Source organism: Pocillopora verrucosa, chromosome 1 (assembly GCF_036669915.1).
Source record: "Pocillopora verrucosa isolate sample1 chromosome 1, ASM3666991v2, whole genome shotgun sequence".
In the NCBI taxonomy this organism is placed as follows: domain Eukaryota; kingdom Metazoa; phylum Cnidaria; class Anthozoa; order Scleractinia; family Pocilloporidae; genus Pocillopora; species Pocillopora verrucosa.
Genome location: NC_089312.1, coordinates 10,722,392 through 10,732,928, shown reverse-complemented (window position 1 = coordinate 10,732,928; position 10,537 = coordinate 10,722,392). Strand labels below are relative to the sequence as shown.

Here is a 10,537-nt window from a genome sequence, read left to right as displayed (position 1 = left end):
TAGTCTTTGAAAAAATGTACTCGTGCTTATTTATTCCAAATTGCACTCGAAATCATGTGATTACCCAATATAGTATACATATCGGAGCGGCGGCTCATTTCCCTAACTTTCCGATGGCGTAGGTAGTCAAAGCCGGCAAGTAGACGCCACAGTTGACGTTCATTCTGAGCTTTGTTTCAAAACTGGTCTTACTGTTTCAATTTCAGCACTTAGCAACTCTATCTTAACATTTCGAAGAAAATTGGAATTGCTTCCCAGCTGTATTTTTTTTTATACGAGCCAAAACTGAAAAGATAGCATTGAAAATGCAAAATTTTGACGACTCTGTATTATGAATAATCAATTTCCAAATAAGCTACGTAAGATGCAAGGTTTTGAAAGTGTTTTTAGACATGTATCGATTGAGACAAAAATGAATGGCCGGTCTATTTAAAGCTGTTGTATAAAAAGTTTTTATGACGAACCAAAATTATCTCTCTAAGGCTCGATTCTCAGATTCTCCATACAGCATGCGCATTTGCGAGCAAGCTCTTTCGAGGGGTGCACGTGGGAATCCTTGGCTGCCTCTGGACAGCTTGATCGCAGGCTAAACTGCGCTTTAAGATCAGTTGAAGAGAGTAAGCGCGCCAATCTCAAGTGCAATGTTGTAAACACATTACTAACTAGGCAACTGCGAATAAAAAAAAGAATATGCTAAACCAGTAATCTCAGTTCTTAAGACAATGACTTCGCAGATGTTTGCACGTGCTGTTATTGGTTCCAGGTTGCTGATCGATTTAATCGTCTTTCGTTATACAAAAATTATCTTTTGCGGATGCGGCGTTACCTTAGAGCAGTGTGCATTGGTTTACAAATCATCTTATTCATAGCAACAGTACATTAAAAACAGTCTGTTTAATTAATAACATGTTAGTGAAAGAATTCAGGGAGGATGATCTAAATCGTAAAGCTCCTGAAAGTTGTCTCCCAATTTCCCTGTTGTTCAGCGCACAAAAATCTTTTGTCGATGCCTAAGATTTTAACTGAAAGCAATCTAATAGACATGTTACATGTTGGAGGGGTTGATTAATAATAGTGAACTTTCTGGAAGTGATCTCTATAATGAATTCCTATAAATGAGCAGATAATTTGTTAATTTGTGACATTGATTGGTTCATTGCAATGCTGGGAGTGGGAGAACTGATAAACATTGATATAATCAGCTGATCGTCCTTTACCGATCTTACAATATCCTTCGCCGAAGCTTACGACAATTTAGTAATACAGCGTATTCTTTATAAAACTACAGGTCTTTCACGAGTAACTATAATTACCGGTGTAAAATGCATTTTGTACATGAACTTCGATGCTTCACAGTCAAAATGGCATTTTAATGTGCATAATTCAACGCAGTTTGAGCCAAAAAGTCAAAAAACGTGAACGTAATTTGCTAGTTATGTAGTGTCAAACGCGATAAATTTACACGACTGCGTGACTTCATGCCACTGTGATCATCAAATTGCGAGGTTATCTCTTTTTTTTTCTGTACTGTTTTGTTGCGAAACAATTCAGAGCTTATGGAAATATCATTCATTGTTCCGTTAAAATTTTTCTTTAATCACTATGAAAGGTTTCAGTGCGTAAAACAATATTTGTATGAACACAGACTGAGATATTTTAAAATAAAATTTGAGATAAAAGCAGGATGTTGCGTATTACCCTACTTTGTAGCCTTTTGATTGCTCAAGTTGGAATAACTTTCGATTTCAATCGAAATCCTGATTGCAAAATGCCTATAGTAGATAAGTAGATGATTTCTTACGGCGTCTTTTAAAGTTGTGGTTAATTTCAGCAAACAATAATGATGACTCAACAATATGTTAACACCGCTGCCGTGAAGACTCACGGATATTGTTGCTAAACGGTGGTATGTTAGAACAGAGCTATTACACGGGAAAAAATCCATAACGATTGACATAACCCAGAACCAATATCACTGCATGCCATTACATTGTAACAATGACAGAATCTTGTGGTTGAAAGGAAATGAAACCAAGAAAAATAAATATGAAAGCTTCCTCACTTCCTCATATAAGTAAATTGTTTCTACCACAGTATTCACCAGCTTCTGAACTGAATTTTTCGCTTTTCAGGAAATTTTTTCAAAAGTTAGTACCGTAATTTGTTTCCAGGAAAGCACGACTGACCCGTGTAGCAAATTATAAAAATGATGCATTTTTTAGAAAAAGTACTTTTAATTTGACAGTGTCTCTCTGTCACTCACCTATTTGCTTTGTTTATCAGTGTCCCAAGAAAAAGCGCCGCTATAGCTATCATGTTGTAAGCCGAGTACGGTTACCCTTGAGGAATGATACAAATCAGCGCAACATACCAATAAAATACAAACTTGGGGAAAGGAAAGCACAAGTTTTTCACTGTCTAATTACATTGACCTCTTAACAAGAGATATAATTCTATGATGACCCGCCAACACATATGCCCACCAGTGATAATTCGGCCGTCAACGTTTTTGTCAGTTCGTTATTGTACTGGGCTTAATCGTTAAAGGAACTTCCCTCCATTTCATATACATCGCTAATTTTTTTCTGCAATTCAAATTCTTGAAAAGAAAGCCTTTTTCAAAGGAGCTTTTTCCATGTTAAATTGTAATATTGGTTTCGTTTTCATCTTTTCAATTGCTTTGAAATAAGATTAGAATCATATGAGGCCAGAAACAGGCTACTTCTTAGGCGCAAATCAAAGTTGTATTTTAAAAAGAGGTATGCTCCGAGGACCACATGATTCCTATCTCTACAGAAAGTATGTACAAGATCTTTTTGCTAATCGCGTTTCGATGTTTCAAAGAAAAATCTCTCTGCACGAAAACTGTCAGCATATGGATAAAAAAGGTGATTATGGACACCGCCATGTTGAGAAAAACTTAGTAACCTGGCTGCTTCATCGTTATTAGCACTGAGGCACGAGCAAAGCTACCTTGACCTTGAGCCAGGCTAGCTGGCGAAAGTTCTGCAAGGGATCTGGCACTAACCATTTATCAGCGCCAGACCATTTTCAGACCTCTCACTGGCCAGCGTTGCTTAAGACCTCAAACTTTCTCGCGGGCTAAGAAGTGCTGGTTTTAAATCGTTTCTAGTAAGGGCTTGTTTGCAAGCTACTAACATGGTGGGTCGCAATGCATGGTTTACTGAAGGTTGCTTCTAAGGATGAAGCAAAGCACTTTTTGTTTGAGTAAAGAATGCCGTTTGTGTCCAGCTCTTAAAAGGCAGCGAAAGAAGGTAAAAGCTCTCAGCAAGAAATAGAAATAAGCAGAAATTCAAGAAATTTGAATATCCGTTACTTTGGAACTCGATATTGTTTCGGAAGGTTTCGAAATGTTCGGTAATGAAAGAGATCATCATTAGGAGTGTTGAAGTTCAAGAATTGAATACTTGCAAGTCACATCTCAACCAGGAAATGACGTCAACAAACGCTTCTTCTGTCGCCAAACTGATTGAGAGGTCAGGCTAATTTTGATAAAAAACTAATCCACTCTATATTTGTAAACCTAACGGATGTTATCTTAATTGAATAGCACTTTTTCAAACTTTGTCCAAAAATTTTTTGCTTTTTGTCTCTTGTTTTCACCACATCTACTTGTGACAAAATTTTCAGAACTAAAACTATTACAACGAGAAACTATGATTTAAAGTTTCTGGATGCTCAGGGCAAGGTCAAGTGTTCCGGTAAAGCTTTCATCTAACTTTTATCTTACCCTCAAATACAAACGCTCAACCAACTAAACTTTTACATTTAATTTCGTAAAGCGGTTGCCCAAGATGGTTCTCGAACCTTGACATAGAGAGAACCTTGGACCTACGACTCTGAGAAACTATAAAAATGCAAAAGATGCTAAACACAAACCATTAAACGAGTTAATACTTCACAAAAGTATGTAAGTAAAGTGTGAACTCGATAAAGGAGGTGCTCTCAAGGTTTGCGTCAAAAGTCTTTGCTGAAAGCGTTTGAAAACGCTAGGGGAACAATATCGTCATAAGGAAAACGACCAACCGTGAGTACTTAGTGGATTGGCTCAGAAAGCTTTTATTTAAGCTTAATGCATTAGCTATATCCATCAGAAACGAAGCATTGCTTGATTGGGTTACTTGGTTAAAGTTCTGCTTTGACGATCACAAAGTCACTTGATTCAAATTTGCTTGACGTGTTCTCTCCTTGGGATAAATCTCGAAATCATAACTTTGTAAGGTGGGTAAAAACACTCTCTTGAGTATTAGATCGGAGCTTGTATCACAAGATTAGCGAACGATCCAAAGGATCACACAAACAAAGACAGTATGATGAAAATATCGCTTTATGCGCGTTTGCTCGCTGAAGATATTTACTGTTTCAACTAACTACAACCAGTTCACTACTGGGTTAGGGTTAGGCAGACGTGAGAGCAGACGAAAGGGCGGTCTTTGCCTCTTACCCGCCGTCTTTTGGATGGAGTTGTCGAAAGGCTCTACGAAAGATAAGAGCACAAATAGGATATTATAATCTCTTGGTACAAACTGGTACGAAAATGGCGTGCTTTTGTGGAATCCGCACCAGGACTCTTGTTTCCAGTTGTGACTCACTTGATTTAGAAGTTTTATATTATATTTTTTCTTTAACACTTTGTATGTGCTGTTTGCACCTCAATTCATCACACCCTGATGTCTACAGCGAAGAAAATTGCGTAAGTTCCCAAGAGCACGCTCTAGCATATGATTACCCAGGGATTCTGCAGATTTCGCTGATTTTATCACTACCGCATGAGAGTTGGCTTAAAAGTTTTAACTCCTTCAATTTTTTTCTTTTTCACCAATGCCACTGTGTTATTCAAAGTAGTTAAAACAAAAATTGACTCAATAAAAGTAACGTGATGAAACTTAGGTTAAAATGTTGTTACACGGAAATATTCAATGTTTACTGTGGGGAAATTGGAGTCGTTCGTTTCATCTGAAGCCAGTTGCCTTAGTTTTCAGTAAGATTTGAGAAATAAGAAAGCTCTTGATATGTAACTAGGACCATTTTGAGAATAGTGGTGCCGTTGATAAAACTGAGCCACGCAAAAGGTGTTTCGAGTTTAGTTTTGCTTTTGTATATGCTAATACATGAATATTAGATAACAGTTTCATTACTTATTGCATTGTCAATAACGGAAAAAATAACCACAAACGGCGATACATGTTACGATGGCTGATATAAACCAAAATTTATCATGAACTAGCATTTTCACATAGCAACAAGTAGGTAGTAGATATAGGCCACTTGAATAAGAGCTTACTAATCGATATTCAGTTATTAGTAAAAACCTCCTTTGTCAGTAGAACGATTATTACAAACGTTTTCATTGGTTTGAATGTTGGCCATTTGTACCGTTATTTTGAGTTTTGCACAATTGGCGTTTCTCTCACCTTACGGTGCTGCTGTAGTCAGCACTGCTCATTTGAATATTTGCATGTGGCGGCGGTATCCCCCATTGATAACATTAATTTGTCTTTATATTGGACTGAAAATTCAGTGCATCAATATAATTTAAATGCTCTGTGTTTTCTGGTTCATTCAGCAAGAACACATAACATCATGAGGTGGCAATATCATTTTGGAAACCAAGAGGTACAGATTGTTTTGTTAGGATAGAATACCTCAGTGCCATTGTCATTACTAAACAATGGTCTTTCGGCTACAAATTTCACAGTTTTTCTTTGTTTTAGCACGATTATTGTTGAAATTCTTTTTGCTGGTCAGACTGATTTGATCTCATTCCGTTGGCCTAAAACGCCCGCGTTGAAAGAGCCTGATTTCTACTGAAACTGATTGTGGCTATCAGCCCGTGGTGATTCATAAATCATTATGAAAACGTGAGGAAATAAAGGAAAAGGGTCGTTAATGGCCTGAAATTAGTTTTACCTAATTTGGTTAATAGCCTTAAATAAAGCAAAGGTCCAAAAGATTAAAATGTTTCAAACTATGTGTTTACCCGTAGCTATGTTACGGGGTCTTGTTGAGTCTCATCTCTTGAACAATAATTAGTTTTAAAACATCACTTTCTAGTGCTACAAGATCATGACGCATTGCATCAACGCAAGAGTTTATAGTCTCTCTTGTTGGTGCAGTTTCTGTATCGATGTCACTATTAGACACCCTCACGGGTAATTATGAGTCAACAAGTAACACACCTGTTACTAAGACAGTTATGAAGTCCCAAAATGAACTGATGCATGCGTTCAGACATTTGATAATTTTTAAATTGTGCATTCTGATGAAGAGAGCCATCCGATGAATCAGGTTCAAAGGAATAAGACGCCTGTCTAGTGCGACTCTAAAACTTTACCGGCAAATCATTATCCCTTGTAGAATAATAAAAAAGGAGGGCTCGATAATGCCCAAGAAGGTATAAATTAAGATTAGTAGACTATGACATTGTTAAACTGATGGATAACGACAACAGTGTAGGTTTAAATTTGTATCCATTCGGATAATTAGTCGTGTTTTGCTATTTTTGTACTTATTTCCCTCAACTTGAGTGGATACCTTGTGTTATGCAGCATTAACTGTGATTATGTTTTGCCGTGGTTTCGTGTAAAGTCGAGACCAAGTTTGACGCAGATCGCTCCCTTCTTAAATACTCGAAAACTATACAAGAAAACGCAACCGGAAATCTTTATATTAATAAAAAATGTAAAGGGACATCCGCGACATATTCAAAGGGTTTAGTAGTTTTACAGATATTGTGATCAATAACTGCTCGAAACAACGGCAATCGGATTGCTGCTGTTTCGAGCAGTTATCAAAAAGATTTACTCGCAAAACTTGCAACAATTTTATTTAACAAAGAACAGACGGGGGCAGTCAAGCATTTCTGAGTTTAGACTGTTTATGAGTTCCTCTACCATTAAAAAAGTACTAAACCAAGCAAGCATACAATTTTAGCGGTTTGGTTGAATTTAACACCTACATGATAACTCGTGCGTCATCATTGGCTGCATGCCATGCTATTAAGGAATATTCGAGTTGATTGATGTTGAGTACAATTCAATTCTTTGTTTATTTTTTCCAATTTGATGTTTATTTATTAATTTCAATGCCTCAGGTAAAAGACTGAGTCTAGACTTACATAACTAATCAAACATCGTTCCGTAAAGAAATTAGTCCTTCTTTCACCTGTCTCTGGAATTCTTTGGTTTCAGGTCTCTAGAATTGGCTGAAATCTCTTCACTTCCTTTTTTCGAATTGCTTTATGCGCGGGCTGCTAGTCATAGCTAAATGCTCCTGGAATGTCGCGTAAAATTCAGTTAGCGGCACTCTGCTGTGCGATCCCAACAATTAGAAACAGTAGGTGTTTAATAAGCTGACCGCTTGATTGCTCATCACTCCACATGACAAAGTATCAAGAGTTAATTAATCATCGCTTACTCTTCATACCAAATGCTCAGCAGACAATAAACTCAGACACAGTTACCTTGTGAACAAGATTCAATGACTCTGCATTTGCAGCCGGTGGTGACCTTAAAGTGTTTCTTGAAAAGTCATTGGAACATCTGGCTGTGATGTAGGTTTGTGTATGTACACTCCACCAGTAATTAGTCCCCAAGAGGCCTTTGAACAAAGACTAACTGTTCTGTGTTAATCCTTTCAGCTTTGAAGCTTTTGGAGCAAGATTCCAACAGCATTGTCCTACAGCAATTACTCAGCGTAATCCATGCGACAAAAACTGTGCAACGGCGTAACTGAAGGCAATTTTTTGATCATCCCTCTGGTTTATGAAGGATAAGATTTAGCGTGTCCATCATGAAGCCGGATTTTGTGGACGACTATAAGGGTCCTGAGCTCAGTAAAACTACTCAACCGCTATCGTACACAGCTTTGCAAAGCCGTCTTTTGAAAACTTCATCTTCGAATGATTTACGAGGTCAAACTTTATTTGCACAAACTTTGTCGAAGAACGGGCGAGTTCCTTCGCCATTAAGGAAGTTCTCAGAGACTTTTAAAAGGAAAGGATTCGCTAAATCAGGCATGACCACGATGAAATCAAGGAATGGGAGCATTTCAAGTGATAGCGGTGAAGGGTCTCTCTCTGATTTTCATACAACAACAAATGAACTAGAAAAGTTTAGTTTGGAGACCTCAGGAGAAAATGGACAAGAAACTCCCTTAAATAAGGGTTCGAAAAAACCACAAAACTTAACTTTTCAAAAACCACGTAGATTTAGTTCACCAGCTACGTCTCCGACAAGACAAAATTTTGAGTATGGTTTACAGGCTGTAAGTGCGATACCGGTATTGAGATCGAACTTAAAAGAGCGTTTAAATCGTCAACGAGGGTCTTCATTGCCCGACACTGTAGTCGGAGGTGCTAATAGGATTACTAGCCGTAATATCCGGGACTCGGGAACTTTTAGTATCGGCTGTTTGGAAGAAGATGACGAGGAAGGTCAATATGGCAATGATGTGCGTAAATGTCTTGATTTAACGCGACCACTATCAAAACATGCCAAATCTTCCGTTCTACTCATTTCGGATCAGAACAATCACGAGCTCGAGTACATCGAACTGAACAAACGTCTCGATAAGGAAACTCTAAAAGCATCAGCAGTTATTCCTGACGAAGAAGGAATGACTATTCTTCATCGAGCCGTTCAAAATGGATTTGCCAATCTCGCTAAGTTCCTCGTGAACAGCGGTGTATCAACCGAGATGGTGGACTTGCAGGGAAGAACTGCTCTTTGCTTAGCCTTCGAAATCGGAAACTATGATTGCGCCGAACTATTACTCAGACTTGGGGCAAACATCAATTTCGTCATGAAAGGTGGTAAGACGATTTTGCATCAAATGGCTCAAGAAGGAGACTACAAAGCAGTTCAGCTGTTGGTGAAAAATGGAGCGGATTTGAATTTGGAGGACGACAAAGGATGGCCTGCTTTACATTATGCGTTGAAGAGAAAGGATCTCAAGTGTGCAGCTCTGCTCATGACCTCTGGAGCAAACATTCATCGCTACACAGAGAAACGAATTCAAGAATTTTCCATGTCCATGGAAATTGTGAACATTGGGCGAGTCAGAATGGACAATACGCAAACAGTTGATCAAGACTTGTCGCCGGATCTCGAAGTTACCATCATCTAGCTGTGAGACAGGACCTGAGTATATTGTAGATACCTTCTGTCTCTCTGTCTTTTTCTCGCGTATAACGCCAGTTTGAAGCAAACATTTAATATTGAATAACTTAGTAGTAATAGTGCTAATTTTCACAGGTTTAAAAAGTGTACGCGTTAAATCTACGGTAACATTTAAATGCTTAATACTATTGTGACAAAGTGCCACATTATTGAAGAGCAAGTTGCCCTTGTGTTGTTTCAGTGTTTTCTCCGTTCGCACACATTATAATTGAATTTTTTTTAACTGTAAGAATATTTTAATCTCTTTAGAGATGGCTTTGCTATTCAAAAACTCTGAACTATGATAATATGATTGTGCATGAAAAGATCCCTCAAAGTAATCATGGCTTACTGAGTTTCATATAAACATACTTATGTAGTTGCCACTGTTAAATGAAATGTTAATAGTAAGAAGAATTGTACAAGAAAAGGCAGGATCGTATATAATTTACTAGGATGATATATAATGCGAATAATATGTGTATAGAATAAAGTTACTCAGATTGTTTATTCAGAGTTAAATGGATAAAGTAATAAAATTAATTCGATGATAAACCAATAATAGTCTACTAATACCTATGTTTGAAGGATTTATTTAATTAAGGCGAAAATTCCTTGTTGTTTAGATCCCATCTTCTGTTCCCCGTGTAACTTTAAGTAACAATACTCAGGAAACAAGGATAAAAAGAACGGAAATGATTAAGTCTTAGTAGCTGACTACTTTATTCGTCAATTAGTTTGGTATGCCGAGCTTCAATTCGATCTAGTAAAGAGGATTTACACTTTTCTAAAGAAAGCTACAAAGCAAGTTGGGTCTTGCTTTGTTAAATCAGTTTGGCTCTTGTTTTTACGACATCGCCCCGTATTTATCATTTATATCAAAAATTTATTCATTCACCCTATTTTTCATTTGTTTGGTGTTGCTGAAGCTATGTCGCTTAAATTTCTGCAATGCCTAAACAGGATGGCATTTCTCCCTAAGGGATCGTTTTCGCTGTACTCTCATCCAATAATTTTTTTCTGGTTTACCAATCTAAGTTTGTCTACGAGTAAGTACTTCGTGGTACGGTATTGCGCCTTTGTCTCAGTGCCCAAAATATTAAGATAAATTAGCCAAAAAGAATGTATTTTTTGCAATAAAAACTTACTAGTTGATGCTGAATATGACTAACAATTTGTCTGTTTTGTATTTCACAGAACATTTATTGTTACACTGTTGCTTAACAGGTTTATTTTAATGAAGGACCTAATCGTCTCTAGACGGACATTCTGAAAAGAATATCGTTCACTTCTAATGAAAATAAATTCTGTTTCGTACCGGTGCATGGCATTAAAACAAAATATTATTATAACAGTTC

The 10,537-nt window shown here is 37.3% G+C and overlaps 1 protein-coding gene across 4 annotated transcripts; it reads left to right on the top strand.

Annotated features, from left to right (window-relative positions):
* Nucleotides 1-4,094: 4,094 nt before the first annotated feature.
* On the top strand, nt 4,095-10,336 carry LOC131774770 (uncharacterized). Of its 4 annotated transcripts, none has more exons than XM_059090850.2 (2): nt 4,095-4,242; nt 7,661-10,336. In XM_059090850.2, the coding sequence occupies exon 2, from the start codon at nt 7,813-7,815 to the stop codon at nt 9,145-9,147; it is 1,335 nt and encodes a 444-aa protein (XP_058946833.2). In that variant the 5' UTR covers nt 4,095-4,242; nt 7,661-7,812; the 3' UTR covers nt 9,148-10,336. The 4 variants fall into 4 exon arrangements, with proteins under 4 accessions (XP_058946833.2, XP_058946836.2, XP_058946834.2 ...); XM_059090853.2 differs by lacking the exon at nt 4,095-4,242 and adding an exon at nt 5,620-5,637; XM_059090851.2 differs by lacking the exon at nt 4,095-4,242 and adding an exon at nt 7,484-7,573.
* Nucleotides 10,337-10,537: the final 201 nt, after the last annotated feature.